Source organism: Osmia lignaria, chromosome 15 (assembly GCF_051020975.1).
Source record: "Osmia lignaria lignaria isolate PbOS001 chromosome 15, iyOsmLign1, whole genome shotgun sequence".
Classification (NCBI taxonomy): domain Eukaryota; kingdom Metazoa; phylum Arthropoda; class Insecta; order Hymenoptera; family Megachilidae; genus Osmia; species Osmia lignaria.
The window spans coordinates 9,255,097-9,276,057 of record NC_135046.1 but is presented as its reverse complement, the minus strand read 5'-3'; the positions used below and the strand labels follow the sequence as shown (position 1 = coordinate 9,276,057).

The 20,961-nt window shown below is 45.2% G+C and overlaps 1 protein-coding gene across 1 annotated transcript in view; it reads right to left on the bottom strand.

Moving 5' to 3' along the window:
* Ephrin (ephrin) overlaps positions 1 to 19,025 on the bottom strand; it is a 46,417-nt gene extending 27,392 nt beyond the window's left edge. Inside the window, exon 1 of the mRNA XM_034315257.2 lies at positions 17,613 to 19,025. Within this exon, the coding sequence (XP_034171148.1) occupies positions 17,613 to 17,731 (119 nt within the window). The 5' untranslated portion in view covers positions 17,732 to 19,025. The remainder of the gene's footprint in view (positions 1 to 17,612) is intronic.
* Between the last annotated feature and the right edge of the window lie 1,936 nt (positions 19,026 to 20,961).

Genomic DNA, 20,961 nt, shown 5'->3' with positions numbered 1-20,961 from the left:
CGAGATTATTTGCCCTTAATTAGCAAAAGTAATACTTTCTGAAATTTCTTTTAAACGATTCAAGTGCAACATCTCAATACGTTCTATTTACCCTGCACTCGAGGACACTCGGCCTCGTTGTTACCCAGGTCCGACGACGAAAAGGATGGAATGCGATGTATTGTAACCTTCTTTCAGAGGCACGTAAATCCCTGGGGGATCGGTGGTCCATTGAGAAAAACGCGAATGTAAGTCGTTCGGCAAAGCACTTCAGCTGGCCGAAAATCCTGTGACAGTCGGTGCGGATGTAAACACGCACCGGCAGATCCTCTTTATCCTGGGGAGGATTTGACGAGAAAGAGGATGACAAACGCGACACTTCAGAACCAGTCGTCGAGTGTACATACGTATGAAAAGCGGCTGGTTGACCACGGGAAAAGGATCTTTTATTTTTTTTTCACCGCTTCCAGCGTGTGTGCACACGGTTCCGTTGCTTTCTGACCGAGCACCCTTCCGTCCTTTCGGGGACCACTTCTACGCTCGTACATCAGAATCGCATTAGGACAGGGCGTTTTTTCGCACGCGATGCGTCTCCTTCGTTAACTCCACGTTTAGGGGACAGTTGAAAGTACGAATAAATACAGTTGTTCTTCGAATTAACATTTTCCCTATGTATCATCATTTACACACGTTAATGAGCAATTAATAATCCACGTAATTGCCTCGTTCCACGCGTCAGGAACGTTTCAATCAGTCGCAAGTGGATGAACGATGTATCGAAGCAATTTTTAATTTCATCGAACGATTACGAAAAAGACCGTCCGAGAGCTGGACGGATCGTACAGTTATTACAGTAATCATCCCAGAAATTACACGGACTAACGCGTTTGCTTTAAATTCCAAAATGCTAGCGGTTCGAAGACGAGGTAGATGGTGAGAGGACCGGAATGGAAAAAGAAACGCGATACGACTTTATTACCCTCCGGCTAAGACCGAGTCCTGTCATGAAAGTGCAACTATGTACGATCTTTCGTCGGGGTGAGAAAGGATTTTTCGTTGTCCACGTACGACGAGGGGGAGAAATTATAGTCAATCGTCGATAAGTTATCGATAATTTTAGAAGAACGCCGCTGGGAAATGATGCCGCCGCGCGTTTTACACCGGGTAAAACCGACAATTTGCCCGACATTATGGACTACCCGTGCCTCGATCGCGTCGTTTCAACACTCCTGGCTGTCGTCGTTCGCGTTACAAATACGGTATCCAGTTTCCCCTGTTGAATACGGTTTTATAACCTCGAATTGACGGTTCAGCCTGGAGACCTCAAGGTGCGAAGATCGAACGAGAGTGTTTCACTTCAACAGCTTCGAGATTGTTGTTTTTCATCGGGCCAAATTGCCGGGCGTTTGTTACGAAACGAGGTCGTCCCGATTGATTAAAAAGATGGCAGATAGCTAAAGTGGTACTGATCGTTTTTGTAAATTACAAGGGATGTTTCTTTTGTAATTTATCAAAAAGTTGAAAGTATCTTTTGTACCCTGATAATGTACAGCTTTAGACCATAGGATTAGAGTCACTTAGTTTTCTTAATTTTCTTAGTGTTAAAAGAATTTTTAGTTAATTTGTAATATTAAAAAATTGAAATATTTTGAATTGTGACATCTTGACGCTTCCTAAATGGCGACCAAAGAAACGAGAAAAAAGGTTTGCCCCCGATTTAAAGTAGCGACACAATCTTCCCTGCGGACTCGGCCGTAATTAAATATTACAAATGATCGCGCATCTGGAGTCGGGTCTGATCCTTTTACGCTTTTTGCCGGCCACGAAAGAGAGGAAGAGGACTACTCTTCCACGCGATAACGATCCATGATCGCCCCGAAGGGAAGCGTTCCGCCTTCGCGAGAAGCGTAACTCGCTCTGCAGTTTCTCCCTCGTCACGCTTCGAGCGGACCCCTTAACGCGATTGCGCGTCTAAACGAAGAAAATCGAGAGGAAATTAATGTCGAGGTGTGAATTGGCTTGACCTTTCCGCTTCGCCTTGCGTGAGTTACCCGCGGAATGCAACGTCGTTCATAAGAAACGCATCGTTTCCTCGTTCTCTCACGATTCGACGTTTCTAATAATAAAGAAATTTTTCGTTTTCCCCCTAGATAAAAAATAACGAAATTCAGCCTTCGTAACAGGGTAGAGACATTGTAAACGACCGGTCGATTATGCGAAACGCAGTTATCGGTTATTACCAGCATTATTATCGGTAATTTCGTGAAAGAATTTCCTTCGTCAAACGCCGCTTTCGAAGCGAAGCAATTACGAAATCGCGTTCTGGTTACGGTTACTCCGACGAAAGTTTGCGAACACGGTTATCCATACGATCGTTTCACCAGAATGTAATTACTTTGAAAAACTAACACCGCGTTAGGCCGTAATTTCATGTTGAAACTAGTCAATGCAATTTTCAGCCGAGTCAACATTAAGTCAATTGATCAACAGGAACTTATAATATACTGTAATAAAATATTTAGATATCGATGAGAAAGTCTGCAACAATTTCTAAATAAAATCTACAAAATTTTTGTATATATTGTCATTTGAGATATTTGCAAAAATTAATCAATTTCTTATAGAAGGGAAATGTTATTCTTTTTTTTGCAATAATTTTACCTGTGGAATAAATTAATAGATCATCATCGCATCAGCGATACATTAATGTGCACTAATCAATTTGCACATCCATATTCAGAATAGTAATTACACAGGCGAAAGGGCTGCAGCTCGTTGTAACGAGATCATTAGCGTTTGATATTATGTTATTCGTACAACTACGGAAATGAATAATAATATAATGATAATAGTATGGTGAACGCAACGGTACGCGGGAAGCATAACAATTAGAGGAGAAATATTTTATTTAGACGGAAATCGTCACGGCGTGTACGTAGGTTCGCGTTGCGCAAAGCTCGGAATTACTTTCATCGCGCGGAGAATGCGATTCCGCGTTAAATTCGAAATATTCCGTGGCATATAACGCGGCCCGCCCGCTCTGTATAGTTTTCCGCTTAATTACGCGAGTCACGTAGCCACGGCCGCGCGTCTATGGAATTCTATGCACAGTTCATGAGCGTTTTGCCGAATGAAGGATCACCGGTAAGCTTCATTTCCATGCGGAAAATCTGAGCAACGTTTGCCGGTGGGAAAAACTGAACGCCTAGCCGAGAAAATTGTATTTCGTTTGAACATAGACCTCGCGCCGTGAAAAATATCTATCATACAGTATGCAAAATAATCAAATTTTTCTAATTTCTAAAAGACCATGATATTTTCGATTTTTAACATTGTACCCTAATACTCTTTCATTCAGTGTTCCAAGAAATAGATTCTTCTAAAAAAGCATTCAGTTTCATTGAAATCTTTAAAACGCCCCCATTTCCGGAGCAGATATTTAAATTAATGATACTTTTTCTATCTTCTGCTATTTTAAAAGTACAAAAATACTCTAGATTCTTAGTGAATGTTCTTGCCAAAAATGAAATTATTATATACTTCACGCGGAATATAATATGATCTAAATTCTGTTAAATGAATACATCAGTGTTTGACCAAGTCTCTGAGTCACCTTATTAAGACAAGTTCTCTGAAAGAAGCATCTGGAGGACCAACCGATCCGTCAGGCTGCTATTCTCTCCTGACACGGTTCGACGAAAGCCGTTCTTCTTCTTGATGAAGTTCATTCTAGGCGTGCGACATGTGCACGACACGGCTGGTCTAATGTCAAAACGAACAGGTTTTCCCATGGATGATGTTCTGGATCCCAGGTGCGCGACAAAACTCTGCCCGATCGTTGCAGCTCGCTTCCTATGTATATCAATGTCGCTCTCCATTCAAGGTTTCGCTTTATCAGCATAACCGGAAGGGAAACAGAGCGAACGCTTATCGTAGCAGGCTGTGATTTCCCTGGAACGTTACCGGGCTTCGAGTAACTCGAGCCTCGATCTCGGTCCACTCTCGGCAATGCTCCTCTCTATTAATCGTCACGAGAGAAGCCTTCTCTCTGCGGAAACGCTTAATTACCCTTTGCTTTCTCCCGATAATCTCGCGAGCGACACGGAGAAACGAGACAGCGAATGAAGGGGAATAGAAGGAAAGGGTAGGGAAGGAAAAGGAAAGAAGGAAGGAGAGAGCTTTGACCTGTTCGCCGGGTTCGTGGTTTCGTGGTACGGGTAAGGCGGTCGAGATCCATCTAGATAAAGAGTCGCGGGGCAACGATCCGTATCGGCCGACTGGAAGGACAATTGGAACCGAGATTTCGTAACGGCGACATAAACGTAAAGGCAAACGATCGCGGCACGACGCCTTCCACCGTGTAGACACAATCCTGGAATGCTGCTGTATCGTTTCGTTCCGGCCTGCACGGATACGAATTAAAATTCTGTGAATGCCAGTTTCCTTCGTGAACGGTTCGTTAATGGCCCGCGGTCAACCGCTTGTTCGATCGATTCTCTTCCTTTTTGCCAAACGACGCTTCTCATTTTTATTAAATTAAACCTCATGATTTTTTTAGAAACTTCAATCTTGTATTTCTTATTAGTATATGATAATTAGCGAATGCTGTTAGTAGTAATTCTTTTTCAATAATCTCGTATTATTTTCTTCCGAATACTCGTTGATAGCGTTGTTACTCTGTTTACAGTTGCATCCACGCCATAGCTTATTCTAATTTTTCTGCTCTCTTTTTGCAAACAACTATCCTGAACGGATATACCGTGTCCATAAAAGTTGTAGAACTTGCTCTCTTATAGTCTGGTATACAACACTTGTACTATCGTGCTCAGCGAGGAAACGGCGATCTGGTAATTGTATGCCCATACTAATTTGCGCGAGTCTTCGTCGCCGATAAGAGGCACGTAAGCAACGAGGAGGAATAATTTTCGTGCACCGGACAGTTTCGAGGAGAGCTGCGTGCCACCGCGGCGCCCGATCTCACGACACGGACGTTGAATTATCGTCGAACCGTTAACGAGGGAAGAAATAACGAGGACTGGGTGGCTGATGGTTCCGTCAGGACATTCACGAAATTTCTTCCCTAGCCCCCCGGGGTCTCGTATTTGGTGCTTCCGATTCAGAGAAGAAATCCGATAGGATCGATGGTTAGGTCCTTTCTTCGCCGACACGAGTTTTCCTTGTTTCGGTGCTCTATGGTCCTCTGGAAAACACGTGTCCTTAGCCGCAGGACGTACAACGGGCGGCGTTGTTCTCGTTGCTTTCGGCATTCCTACCCTCTTGTCGAGCACGAGGAATGTCCTTGTCATTGGAACAGCGAGAAACAACAGATGTAGCGAACGGAAAGGACAAGGGAAGCGAGCTGGACGCAGCCAATGATGATCGCGTTGGAAAAGCTGGAGCGAGCAGATGGGAAGAGGACGAAGAGAAGGCGGCAAAGAAGACGGGCGCGCAAGACGAAGAATAGAGAGGGAGTTACGAAGAGGAGCAAGAAGATACGAGCTGTGGCACTGGGTAGGGAGAAAAAAAGGTGAAGGTGCAACGAGGTAGAAAGCGACCAGACCGGGTCCAGGTATTCTATTATGCTCGGTTATCTAGATTATGGCATTCCTGCTTCGAGGAACCTGGCAACCTGGGGTGGACGGAATGGGGTGTTTCAGGATATACCCGGTTCTCGCTTGCTCGCTCTCCTCCGATCTCTCCTCCTGCGTCACGGTTTCCTTGCTTTCGAGCACCCATTAATCCTCTTCTGTCGGGTGAAACTCCGAAATTAAAAAAAAATATATATATATGTGTAGATATGTATGAAGGAGGAGTATATGTATGTTCGGCAAGGGAAACGGAAGGTTGGTCACGGGGAGCCGAAGATCCAGGTAGGCAGCACCGAGCGATCCCTTTTTCTGACTTCGAATCGTGGAATTTGTTATACTCCATTGAATTGCGTTAAACCTTTCTCGAAACGAGCGGCTCGGTCGTGTCGTTTCGAATAATCTTTCCGCTCGTTCACGAAGCACAAAAGAAGTCGTTCGTTAGCCTGACGCTATTAGCGAGAAACGAATCAACGGATCCTAAACCACGGGCCAACCACGAGTCGCGCCTAAACTATTTATTCGTCAATTTCGTTTTGTTAACGTCCAATAAATTGATACAAGATATTCGCGAAATGAAAAGCGTCTGGACGGATTTCTCGGAAGGTACAGGCGTATAGAATATGGACGAGTGTATGTGTGTGTAACGCGTGCAAAAAGGATGCTATAGAAAACGATGGGCCAAAACCCAGCAGCAGGTAGCTAGGTCCAGGTGTTATGTTGCCGTATCCTAGCTTTCTACGTCTTTGTTTTAAAGCCTCCTATCGTATTACACTAGTAGATTCCTCGGATCCGCGATCGGAGATTGTTCCAGCTGGAAGCACATGGCGCCCGCCTGTACACGCACCTCGCCAAACTTTCCAAGGAGGAACAAACATTTTCAGACGGATTATTTGCCAAGATAAACGATACCGGTGTCTAAAACAAAACCCCAGGTATGTCACTTTCATCGTCATTGTAACGGGGAGGATAGGATCCTTGAGAGCCGCGATTAGTCCTATTGCAAATAATCTTTCTCTTGGCGCATGGCGCCTCTAAACCGCCGACAGTCCTTTCACCTTGCCACCCCATAAACCAAACGACGCCTCGTGTCAACACGTCGATCCATTAGCAGGAAAATTTTCGTTACTCAGGGTGTGTCTTGTAAATCCGCGCGTCCATTAGCGCGGATCTAAGAAACACGAACGCGAGAGTGTCGGTTCTTCGCGCCGTGCCGGCTAGATAATTCTGTTAGATTCCTTTGTCTCGTCGGAACGCAGATAAAGGTATATGGAATCTAACGCGACGATTAGAACGGACGGGCGTAGAACAATGGACGAGGTAAAGAAATAAGCTGGCTAGATTAAGAAGCGTGTAAAGTCCTGTTCCGGCGATTTTCTGGAAGCTTGGATATCTGTGCTCGAGGAGGTAAACAGCGATGAATTAGATAAAAAAATAAAATAGACATTTCGGACGACCGGACGCGATTCATTGCTGTTTGCAACGGACCGAATTTTTGTGAAATATGATAAATCCTAGCGATAATATCTTGCGGCATATTCGATTTCACTTTGGGGAGAATGCAATTTAGAATTTCACGAAAGTGTATCCTGTTTTCTGAATTCATTTCAATATTTTTATGATAAACGAATAAAGATGTTATTTTTCATATGTATCATGGAAAACGACTGTTAAAAATACGTATACAATACACATTATATACAGACGTACGGAATAAATATCGTTTACTTATGTTTTATTTATATTTTTGTGAAAAACAATCTCTAAAATAAAAATAGTTACAAACAAGGAATGATGAAAAATGGAAAAAGGATACGGATGGATCGATATTGACCCACTTACCAATAAATAATTTAAAAGAAAGTATCTATATCAACATTCTCATATTACAAAGATATCAAAGAATAAAAAAGAAGGAAATAAAGAAGAGACCGACTCCAATGCACTAGTGCATATCTCCATAATTGCGGCAGATCCTGAGAAAGCCGTTGGAACAATGAACATTGTCAAGGATACGTATCGTTCGTTAAGAAATAACAGTATCCCCGGAATGAAAATCCAGAATCCTGTTTTCCTGTCGCGCACCTTGTCGAGCAACGGGATCGTCGAGGAAAAGCTTGCCAGCGGTGCGACAGATAGGATCGAGCGATCCTTTCGGATGTAGCTGGTAGCGTACAGGATCGCGGTTGCATGGAAAGGTAACTGGTGCCTGGTCTGCTCGAGGTGGATCGATTAATGAGGGCCGATAACGGGGATGATTACTTCATTACGCGACGCCGGTAACCGGCCGGTACGCGAAAGTTCGTACCGTTCATCGAAGGTATGTCGAGGACTTGGAAGCGGAACAGTGAACGCAAACAGCAGCAGCGGCAGCAGGAGACTGCACACGGTTCTCTGGCAGCAAGGATTTAGAGTGCAACCGGGTCCTTGAAAGAGTCGTAAACGAGCGAACCAACGGTTTCCGGTCGGCTCCACAGATGGCGCCGGCTGTATCGTTAAAGAACTCTCTTCTTCGAGGTTCGAAGACCTCTGCAACGTTCTTCGGCGACTCTACCCCTGGCCTTCTCTGTAATTTCCAACGCGTAGCGTGCGACCGACATTTTCTCCTGTTAGTTACGATATTCAGCGTGGAAAATCACGCGGAAAAGTTTCCGATCGATCGATGGCGTTCAAGTTCTAACTGGCGACAGTTTTTGGAATTTGAAAGTGGAATTCGAAATATAACTGTTAATGTTACTGGAAAGATTAGAAGAAGCTGAGGATCAACGTTAGGTGGCAGCTGCTTGCCTGCGACAAAGGATTCTTCAACCCTCGGACAGCGGATCATGAAGAGAACCACAATTTTAATTCATTTATATCATCATCATTTTCAAAATTTACACGGTTTCGTTTAAAATTATTTTTTTAACATATGAAACCCTTTAATTAAAAAATTAACTCATTGTCAGTCTCCGCTGTTCAAGGATTAATGCATTGAATGCTATGATGAAGTTTCATTAAATAGTATTTTGATTTTTGGAAAACCTTCAAGTTCAAAGAGATACCGAATCGAACACGTTTAATCGGATAAAGATTATTCACCGAGAATCGACAAATTAAACCCACTGATAGTAACAGAGATTAGACTATCTAGTTGTTAAGTATTGATCTAGTATGCTCGTCGCATACTATTCGTATCTGTGCCATATGCGTTCTCTTCCGTGATGTCTATAAAAGAAACAACCTACCATGCGGATATAAATAGTCTCCTGTATCTGCATTTAACTTGCAACGAGTATTACTTATAACTATGACGTTGGAGTTCGTCGAGCATAAAGAGTACCTTGGAAAAAATCTAAAGGGTGTTCTATGCGATTGAGCCAAGTTCTATCACCGAAACGATAGAAAGCTAATTTCCAATAGGTCTGAAAATTTTCGTAGAGTTTACCGATCGTTCGGCTAGTAGCTATACGTAAGTGTAACATCATCCGGTGCGTGGTTTTGCTTAAACGTGTACGCGGGAAAAGACAGACTCACGCATAGTATGGGCACGGACACCGCAGGTCCCTGCGTGGATGTGAATGCACCGCTCATTACGGGATAATGGGTTATTTCGATCCTCCTCGAATTACCGAGTCGACAATGAGGGATTCGATTCGAAAAAGCCTCGGTCCCGTTCCCTCTTCTGGGCTGACGGAGCCGCGAGCCCTTTCAGGATCCCAGGCGAGCGATGGATTGGAAGCGAGATGGCGTAAAGAGAAAAAAAGAAAAGGAGGAGAAGAAGAAGAAGAAAAAATGAAAAGAGGAGGGTACGAAATGGAGAAACCCGCGCGCGGCCAACTCGAGCGCGAAAGAAAGGCAGCGAGTTTTGGTCGGTGGCTCGAAAACCGAGGAGACAAATGAGGACGAGCGAGCGAGGATACCTCGTGGAAGGGACCAAGAGGTATACTTCTTTCTCTTCTTCCTTCTTCTTTCATTCTCTTCCATCGTCCTCTCTGTTCATGGAACGCGGTATACGAGGTGCAATCTGCTGCATGGCAAAACGTACACTTACACGCGCGTCCCTTTCTGTTTCGCGGACACGCGTGTCCCTTGTACCTTCGCGTCGCCGCCCCTCTGATTCCCAGCCACGGAAATCATCGACGTTCCACTCTTCCGGGTGTGACGGGACGGAAATCGGCATTGTTCCGTTCCCGAGCGACGCGGTGTCCCTGGAAGACACCAGAACCGACTGACAAGAGGAGGAACGGGATTTTCTTCGGGCCAGGAGATCGTCACGGCTGGAAAGCGGGAACAAAGGGCAGAGATAACGCGATAACCGTCGCTCTGACGCGAATCGTCGCTTTTTTTATTCTTTAAGCGAGACCGATCCGCAACTTTATCGGGATTCTTCCGCGTTCATCCATCTTCCTGGCTTTTCACACTCGATGGGGTGTCCCTTGCCTTTTAATTGGCCACTGAGATTCGTTCGCGTAATTGATTAACCGTACGTCCACCGTTGTACGTTGCGTTAATTAATTGTTTTTAATACGTTTGGTGACACTGGATTTATCAAAGATATAGTTTCAACTTTTTTAACATATTAAAATGATTTGCAATATCATTCCTCTAATTTAAATTCGTTAAGTGTGGACGCGTAGCCGCGAGACAATATAACAGGTGATTCCAACGGTTTCTGCGAGAATTTTCGCGATCTTTCGAAACCGGAAAAAGAAGATCACGATATCGTTGACGGGTAACCGCTTTGAAAAACCGTGACACCTTTGAAATTCCATAAATCATTTTTTAAAAGCAACTAGGCTCTCTTTTCTGATTACCCGTGGCCCAATCTTGGCATCCTACATAAGAGAAAAGAATTTTCTGAAAAACGAGAAACCGAGATCGAGCCTGCACCTACATCGCATCTTGTACGTAATATTCATAAGGCGTTAACGCACGATCCGTATCGAACTTGTCAGAGGTGAAAAAATCTTTAATCCAGCGTTGAAAGGGTTCAGAGCTATCAGCTGTTGTGAAATTCATCTTTGGTTATTGCATCGTCTGGCGAAGTGTGATGTTTCACGATCAAACAGCATTTTCATCCTGGCCCTTACCAGTACGTCAATTACCGGTCGATAATTGAGCCCCCCTGGCAGTAGCGAGGCCTATTAAAACGCGTTAAAATTCTTGGAAAAATAAAGACAGAACAAGGTCTGTTGGCGGAGACAAAAAACGAACGCGTCGATCACGAGCTAATTGGGGCACAACGCGAGGAGCTTCTTCCCGTGGGAATAACATTATTCCTCTTGTTCGGCGCACACCTACGGCGCGAGCTATCTACACTGAACGAGCAGACGAGGAACGTGTGCAACACGCGTGCACACACGATGCTCGGACTCGCAATTATTTTAAGTGTATAGCGATATCCGAGCAAGCTATTAATGACGTTCCTTCGCAGATGGAATCGCGTGCTGACCACGGATAATACGGCCCACGGTGTGTATACACGTAGGCGCGAATTAATTGGCGTAATAATGATTATTATACCGTCCCGTCTACAATCAAAACGATACACTTTTTTTTTTTTTCGCGCTCGCTAACGTCACTGCTACGAGTCCGCCACCTGCTGAGCCATGGAAATTCTGATTGCGTTCTATGGTCAGGACAAAAGCATACGGGGATGTCGCGATTCGAGTCGCTGTATCGACCGACAAAAGACGCGTGCAATGACCAGGGATTGTTGGAAAAATGGAATGCGTCGGTAATATCGAGAGTATCGTTCACGCTTTCTCGCTAACGATCGCTATCCGTCCCCGCACAATAGACGATTATTCTGTAACCGTGATGTACGAGCCGGGTCCCCTCGATTCTCCTACCCTCCACTCCTGTTGTCCAAATATTAATTCTCATAAACGGGAAAATTGATTTTGGGTGTTTACATTAGTCAGATTCCTTGTGAAGGTGAGGTAGAAATTTTCATAGCTTTCAGAGGAAATTAAATTTGCAATAAAAACAGAATAAAAAGAATAAGAGCGCTCCCCGTGAAAGCTTAAAAATCGATGAAATCTACCTGGACGCAATTTACCCTCTAACTCGTCACCCATCTGCACCGAAAATAACGAGCGACCAAGAATTAGACAGGACATAAATTCTATCGAAACGGACACGCGTGTTTTATGGATTACGATGTAGCACAGGGGTGCTGTGAGAAAACACGTAATCGCATGTAAGTCCTAACCGCAACGTTACAGGGGGTTTTTACCCCCGATCAGCTACCGTGTCCCTCCCTTTTCCCAGTGCCTGTTACCCAGAAGTTGTTGTAACAGGAAACAGCTGCCGGTTTTCGAAAGGACACTTTTCTGACGATTTCGTGAGCGTCCCCTTTTTTTTCAAGCGACGCGACGCCACTCTCCGTTCAGACGTGTTTTCTCTAGCCGTCTGGGTTTCCAGTTTCCAGGGCGATCCAGCTATTGGCCCCGTAGCGGCTCCGTTCGCGCTTAATTAACCGTAACGCGGTCCTCGTAGCTCGTAACGCCCCGACGTACGCTTTTTCTCCCTTACACCGGTGGTGACTCTCGAGTGCAAGGCATCGTATTGTTGCCGGAGCAGGAAGCGGGAGGAGAGAAGAGCAGCAGCACCGGCTGCACGGGACACACCGAGTAATGATGTACACGCGTGCTTACGCTAATAATGATCTTTTGTTTCTCGGCCTCTTTGCAGATTTTTAAGGAAGATATTTAATACTGATAACGCCCGGGATTTATTGCCAGCCGGCAGAGGATGTCGGAGATAAACGCGCCCCTCCGAGAGCCAGCCTCGAACAGAGACAGGCTTTTTCCCTGCTTTCCTGCGAGCCACCGTTAACGACCAAGAAAATGGAATATTCTTCTCATTAATGGTGCGTGCAATATAGCTTCGCCTCAATTAACGCGTTTATTGTCTCGATGCTTGATGATCGACTCCATAAATTTTGCGTAATTAAAAAAAATAAGAAGGTTTCTTTGAATACCGTTAGTATTATACTTTAGAATGATATTTAAATGGCAGGAGGCATCTTCTCTCGTAAGTAAATCACACGTAAAAGTGGAGCTACTTACGGGTTCGTAAATCAGTCGCCAGGTTTTACCCACTTACCATCCTCGCGGCGTTTTCGCGCTTTTTCGCAACGATGGACGATGAACGCGCGTGTTCACGCATACCGTACCGTTTCGCGGGAACTAAGAGGAGCGTTCTTTGATCCAGCCAGGCCGTGGAACGCGAAACACGTGGTAACAGGAAGAAGGCGTCCCGCAACTTCATGGAGATATTTACGCGCTGTCCGCGCACTCGTAAACGTCAACGCGGTGTCTCGCGTCTCGTTTTTCTCGCGCATAGCGTCGCTGACGCGACGCCACTACGGCCCGTTAGCCTTTAATGATGAATAATTAATTTGCCACTCGTTAAGCCACGCTCCACCTCCTCCTTAAGTACGCGCGCTCGGTTTCACGTTGTTTCGTAACCGATCTGATCGATTCGTTTAATGACGATCATTTAATTACGTTCCTTTTTTATCTTAATCGTTATATTAATTAATGATTAAATTTCGGAAATGTAATGAAGGCAAATAAGGAATAAAAAAATTACCGCTAATTAAATTTTAAATTGGGGTTAAACGAAAAAATGATCCTTATTACGTTAATAATGTACGCGTTTCGTGACTCCAAGGTATAAGACACTTGGAAATATACCGATTCAGCGTGAAATTTTCAATTTTCCCAGATCAAAGGTGTTGCTTTGAAGCGACGATTCGTGGCGAGTAATGGTGGCAAATATAAGAGATTACGCACTCTAGATCCGTAATGTTATCTCGTAACGCGAGCTTATTTACAGCGTAACATTCGACTTCCGTGCAATTTGCCTACAGCGTGGATTAAATGGATTTCAAATCGCTTCCCATCTTCCGTGCCGAACTGAAACTTTTCGAGCTTAAACAGGTCGACAGGGAAAGGTTGTTTACGATGAAACCATTAAAGCTATGGTGTTTATTACGGTTCGTATGTGGCCGTTGTTATATTCAAAGAGTTGCCAGCAAAGCGTTTCTTTGTTTCCGCGTGATCCGAGATGGCAGTCGGTGCGCGAACGATGGTTATTTCCCCGAATCGGGTAGCGAATTCTCAATCTTCGGTACGAAGGGTACTAGTTTCCTGAGGGAAACCGCTGATTTGTGGCCGCTGCAAATCGATGTTGCCATAATACACGGAGCTATAAAGCGCCACGAAACCGAGCTACCGAGAGGATAATAGGAACCTCCGGTGGTTTTTCAAAAACGAGCTTCCCGGCCGCGTGTACGCCGGCAATTTAATAACGGTACCGAGGCCGTGTTAAAGTGTAACGGTTTTACGATATCTACACCGAGTGAAATGAAGATTTTCGACGTAACCTGCCAACCAGCACTCTAATTTCATTCCACCCTGTTCTTAACGCTCGACTCGCTAAGTCCATCATTTTCGCGCAATTAATAAATTAATAATAACGTGCAAAGGGGAATAATCTTATCAAAGTATACCTTCAATTATTAGCTGCACTGTAATTTTACAAATTAATGGTGAACAGTAATTAGCATATTCAAGAATTCATTTTTACACCTGATATAATAACGCCTGAGTGCAAAAATTATGAGAAATGTATTCTACTTAAAATCATGAACGTTTAAAGGGTAGAAAATTGACATGCAAGAATCAAGACGATTTCAAATGATAGGAGGAACACTGAGTCTATTGGTATTAAGAATTCTTGCGGATGGTGTCACAAGTCACAGCACTCTGACAACTGGCCATTCATTAAGTTTACTCGTGCATGCCAGTGTACGTGACTTACTGGACGGAATAATTGGACTCGCGTTAAAGCAACAGAGTGGAGGATTTCGCGACGCTGCTTTCCCAACTTCTCGGAAGACCGACTCTTAAAGAGTCAACCAGTTCTTATTGGCCTCGCTTTTTCGACGACTGTTCCCGGATTGTTCGTTGAAATCATTTTTCGCGTCGGCTAAAAATAACGAACGAACAAAAGTAACCTCACGAAAGTGTCCTTTAAAAATAATCAATACGTCGTTTTGGATAGTAATGTGGCACTTTTGCAGTTGACAGGTGATTGTAATTACGAAACATTTTTCTTTTTGGCAAAATACATTTTTTTAAAATGGAAACTCGTTTTATAAATATTCCGATACGAACGCGAGTAATCATCTGTGAGATATCGGCGATACCGACGCTGTTATCTTGAAATATTAGGTACAATTTAATACTTTGTCAACGCGCTGGTGTGGCGCGAGAATTAACTATCTGGTCGGTCAAAAATGCGACAGGACGTGTTACGCGTGCGTTCGAGAGCAAGTATGTAGAATACGAAACCGTAAGCGTACGATAACCAGAAATACTTATTGAACGGGTACGTTCCATGCCTTCCTGAACTCGATAGAATCGTCTAGCCGCGCACGAGAGAGACTAGAGAGTTCAATAATCTGCCGCGGCAGATCTCCTCGCCCCGGCATTGAAGTCTCCAGCAGCGCACCAGCATCTGCTGCCACCACACCAACTCTGTCGCCGTTATTTCGCGAAAAACCTTTACGTTATCCATTATATCAACTATTTTTATGAAATTAGTAATCAATAGACGATAAAGAATTATCCTTTTATTAGGTAAAATTTAAAAAAATGTGTTGGAAATATTTTGTGTACTAAAAAATTACTTTAACGCGTTCAAGGAGTTGCAATCATTCTTAATACGTTTCTTCACGATTCTAAAGAGAAATTCTACCATCTAAAACACAAGGAGGTAGTAAACGTCAGTGCTGCCGTGTTTTAACCGAACAGTAGAGAATATACTCTTTCCACCGGTAAAACTCGTGGAAACAGATTTATGATAATCAAGGAGCCACTGGTTTTCATGCTTCACCGACAACTCTTTTTCTCCTTCTTTCAACTTTGTTTTCTTTTTTCTTTTTTACGTCCGATTCCTTAAAGCGAATTTCGATTTTCCAATAAGCGGTCAAGATTTACAGCCCTCCGAGAGCACGTTCTCTCGCGCACCAGAGAACTCCTCTTTCCTGCGCTTCTTTTCACCCTCTTTTTTCCTCCCTTTTCTTTCTTCTTCTTCTTTCTCTCTCTCTCTCTCGTTTTGCTCACCACACGCGTTACTTCCTTTTCGATTTTTTTTCCGGGCGCAGGACGTGTTTTTTACTGCCCTCCGTACGTCCCACGAAGAAGACAGTCTGACAACGTCCTTCTCCTTCGCGAAATGAATTCTCACACGTACGGGCACGCACACGCTCGACGGGCCACCTCGTCCTGGCTGCAAGTAATGCATGCGCGACTTCAAACCGATCGTCAAAGTCAGCCGGACGTTGGGCCCTTATACGAGAGAGAAGAATAGGGTGGCCGGATTTTGTTGGACGATGCACACGCATACTTTTGCACCAGGGGGAAAACCTGAATAGGCGTACAAACATTTCGGACAGTGCGCGGTTAAAAAGTTACGAGACTTTTCCCTGACGTACTGTCAAAAATTTTCGGCAGGATTTTTCAAATTTTCCTCCGCGTTTCTGCTACAATTTAATCCACCCGTGTGTTTCATAGATATTTTTACGTTCGTAATCATGTTCGTGTCAAATTTTACTCGAGTTTTAAGATCGCCGGGCAGATGTTTTACGAGCTCGTTGGATGCACCTCTAGCATGTCGAACCTGCAAAACGACCGGCAAAATATTCCAAACGACCGAGAAAATTACGCGTCAAGCAGGTTTTTCACGGTCGTTGAAAAAACGTGCCGCGTCGATTATAATGTTAACGCGAATCGCAAGCTTATTTTGGTCCACGCGAATCAAAGTATCGCGAAGTAAGGAAATTACTGATGGAAAAGAAATTGCTCGGCTAACAAGCCGCGTATGACACCGTTTCCTTTCGCGGCAAGAAGAAAGGACACACCTGAACAACCCGAGAACGAACCGATTCTTGACAGTTTTTTTTTCTTAACGTAAAATCTAAATCGACTTTACACGGGATTTTCATGTGTCGTTGATACACGATCATTTCTTACCGTTGATTCGCACGTGAATCAAGAGGCTCGAAAAACAGCAGAAAAATACCGTGACAAATTAGATTAACCACAGGTAATGTAGATTTAATTGGCAGCGTGGTGAATCGGGTCTGCCGGTTCGGTTTGACGAGCGGCATACTGGATTTTGCCCGCCTTCCCGAGCAGGAAGCAACCGCGAGAACGCTTATAGATTTTTTCACCAGATAGAGTAACGAGGCTCGTTACGCGATCAGATTTACACATTCCGCGTGAAATTACGGCGACGAGTAACGTAAATCGGTTCACTGCAATTTTTATTTTTCTCACTTTCTTCAGGATCAACTTTCCGCTTAACGATTTAATATTAACTTTTCTTACAATCCTATTTCCTCTATCACTTGTAACTCCATTAAAGAACAAACGTAGTATATCTCGCTATTCTGTAGCTGTCGCGACACTCAAGTAGCCATTAAAAATGTCATAAAGAAACGGATTAAAGTAGAAGCGTCGTGCGCGAGGTAAAAAGAAGTTGACACGGTACGACGTATCGTAGAAGCAGTTAGGCAAACACGAACAATCCCCGGCGAGAAGAAATTGATCGGTAGGATGCAATTTCCCGTCTGCTTGGCCGCTGGAAATCGTCGTTTCTTCGGCTTTTATCGTCGACGATTTGGACGAGGAAGAAGCTCGACGGAACGATCTCCACCGGGCTCGGCCCATTCCGTGGGCGCATTAAAGCGAGCTCGACGTCGCGATGCACCCTGTAATTTTGGCAGACGCGATACCACGGCCCCGACGCCGATAAAAGCTCCGCCGGAAGCGAGGCAAGCGGAGGGCCGTTACTCAAAAGCGACGACGCCGCGGGAAATCGATTGCCCGGCGACGACTTTCAAACGCTTTGGCATCGGAGCCAACTCGTAACGCGTTCGCGCACGAAAATCTGTTGGCATTCTTCACTGACCACGTGGGAAATATCATTTTTTGTTCTTTTTTTATTTTTTTTTCTGTTCACCGAAGAAATAAAAGGAAGTACACTTACATGGAATTGGTGGTGTTCCAATACATGTTGATCGTCTTCGCGCAATTGCTCACAGTCGAGAGTAGAACCGTTTGCAAGCAGACGAGGAACATCAGAGTTACAAAGGACGTGGAAACCATGGTAAATACGTGGACGAACGAGCAGCGCGCACCGCGTCACCACCGTTCACCGAGATACAACAAGCAACAACAACAAGAACAACAACGACGACGACACCTGCACCTTTGTTGCTGTCGTCCACAACCACCTTCCACCACCGTTGCACACACACCACATCCACACTTCACTTTCTCCGTGTTTAGATCGCTTGTTCTAATTCCTATTTTCTCTTTTGCTATATTTCTCTCTCGGATGATCAAACGTATGACTCGCGTATCCTATTTTCTTTCTTCGCTCGAATGTTATCCTTCAAGTTTCCCGTACACCAAGTAAACACACTTTCCGTACACTATCGGCTCGCGTCTTCGAGCTGAACGATTAAACGGAAGATACGTTGTCTTCGATGGAATTGATCGGCGATCGGTTAGAATCGACGATGATTCTCCGGTGTTCTGCTGTTTCCATACACGTCCATCGAGTTACGCGTTCCATGGGTCCACCCCGTGTTTCGCTCACCTGGAGTGCACCTTGCTAGCCCTCTCATTGGTGAAATATTTTTCAGCGATCCGATCACAGCGACGAGAAACCATCGACGAGAGATACTTTCCGAGAGGTTCGCATCGGGGACACGATTTTTTTTTCACGACGAATTCACCGATCAACGGTGGATGGCGTTTCGCAGCGAGAACAGTATCCGACGCTCGGCGACGGGATCACGCGAACCATCGAACAACCGTGAACTTGCTAACCATCATTGAAAACGATACGATGTCGAAAGAACTTTGTTTATCACCAAATTCTATGAAACGTTTCTCACCACCGAAACAAAATATAAACAAAATTTCTCGGAGACACTGAATTTCGGAGCACCAGTCCTCGTACGCGATGTTGACGTTCCAGCAGGAACTTGTAAGGAGATACTAAGATCGTTCGGGATCACAGCGAGGAATCTCACGGGACGAGGCACAAGAAAGCTAGCGAAACAGAGCGGTATCCTTCTCGCCTGGAGCACACCCCCGTACTTTCTCACGCACTTGCGATTCGCACGGGTCGCTTAGCCAGCCAAACGGAGCGACGCTTTCTCACTGTCCACCACGCGTAAGAATCTCCACGGTGAAGGTTCGAATCGGTATAACAAGAGGAAAAACTATCGTTCCTTCTTCCGGTCGCGTGTCGATGCCGCGTTATCCGTGTTAAGAAACTACGACGAGGATGATCGTCGAGTGCACGAGCTACGTCGAGACGAGCTCCGTGAACGCAGAGAACACTACCTTCCTACTCGGTGTCGCGGACGCGTCTGTCGGCCGAGCCGAGTGTCGCGGCCGTTCGTCTCGCGTCGGCAGACTCGAACGGCGACCGGGGGTGTCGGGGAGTGCCGAACACCGGCGGAAACGGACGAAGCCCGAGGATGCTCGTTCCCTCCGTGGGCTCGTCGACGTGTCTTGGCTGACTCGTCGGCTACGCGGTATTACGCCGCCTGCTCGCGAGACGCGAGTTTCCGAGTGGCTCTCCCTAGCCGTCGCGCCTTTCCGTCGCTCGTTCCGTTCGAACCGAGGCTCGAAGCTCGAGAGTGCGGATACGACACAAGTGCTGGAACGCGATGCGAGATCCTCGTTTCTCGCACGGTGGATTCGTCGCCTTTTCGTTTAATCTTCGTTGTTCGACGACGTAGGAGAAGAAAGGTTGACGAGCCTGGCTCCGATACCGAACGTCGTTTTCGTTTAGATGTCTGCGGTATATACATATTACGGAGTTCGTGATACACTGGAAGATGCAGATTTCCGGCAAAGTGATTATTCGATCGTAGTTTGCCCCCGCGGACCGTGAACGTGAGAGCATTTGGTCGAAGCGCGAAAGAGAGGCGTGAATTTCGCTCGAGTTTCATCGTAAGCGAAATCACGAGGTGCGGGGAATTGGATTTTTTTAAAAGCAATTTTCGCGAGGGAATTACATTCCGCGATGTGGGCTTTATTCATCGCGTGTCGTGTTTGCCCGAACGGTCCAGTTTTTCGACCCGATCGAACGCCATTAAACGAATTCGGGTAATTACGCGTCGCAGCTAAGACGCGTAATTTCTTGCTCGAATCCCTGCCCTATCGTGTCAGCCGTTCGATCAATTTTACATTACACTATGGATCTCACGGTTCCATCGAACGTTTTCAAAGAATTAGCTAAACTTTTATATCGTTTTCTGATCGGATCGATAAAGCGGCGTTTGCTTGGAAATCGATAGAAATTCGCAAGTCATAATTTTCGCAAAAATGATCGCCTCCAAACGAGCCACCTAATTGACTTTCGATCGAGAAATGTAGCGGTTGACGTTAATCAAGAAGATAGGCGGACGTTTAACGAATTTACCCAATTTCAGAGAAGACAGTTTGACGCTCATTAAGAAAAGCAAGCAGCAGTGATAAACGGTGCGGCGTGGCTCCGCTCGAAATTACGAAACTCGCGTGGAATTTAATTTTCAGGGCGCGAACGAGACGGCCGGTTGAACATTGTTTCCATCGAGTTGGAGCTGCACTGATTACACAACCGTCCCTTAAGCCTCATTACCGTCACTGAAAATTTCCATACGGTTCAGCAGATCGGCGTGCGAGCACCACGAACCGCTGCAGAAGGCGCGTCCGGATCACGATTCGCCTCGAGTCCTTCGCGAGCTATGAATTAGCGTTCCTCGTCCTTTTCTTTTCCCGGCTGTACGATTACTTTTAACACAGTCGGAGTGCTTTCTTTTCAATTCGTTTCCGGTTTCAATTCGAATGAAAGCTTTCGCTCGTTCCTCGTCGAACGCGACGTTTCGATTCGTCTCTCTAAATACGTGGCCCGCGATGAAAAGGATCTTCGTTACCCGCTTCGAACGAAGGAACGCTCCTTTGTCGGTGTCGATCGATTCGTCGATGCACGTGAGTCAATTAGGCCGAGGCAATTTCGGAGATGACGTATCGAAAAAATGCAAATTAATCTGCCAACGATGTCTCTCTACCCGTTTCACCGTCTCTCTTTCCGTAATGCGTTCCGCTTGATTAGTTCTCGCAAGGTGTTCCGAGTGTGAATCTCGAAATTTTTCACCGCGATAGAAAATATGGATGCAAGAGAACGCGTGTGTACGTTAGGTAGAAGGAAGAGCGATAAGGTTGCACGCGAGCAGAGTGCATGCATGCATATATTGCCAGCGAATGCGGCCAAGTACGTGGCGCCCTCTTTGCGAACGGGGCTATCATCTTCCGTATTGCTCTCCCGTCTGCAA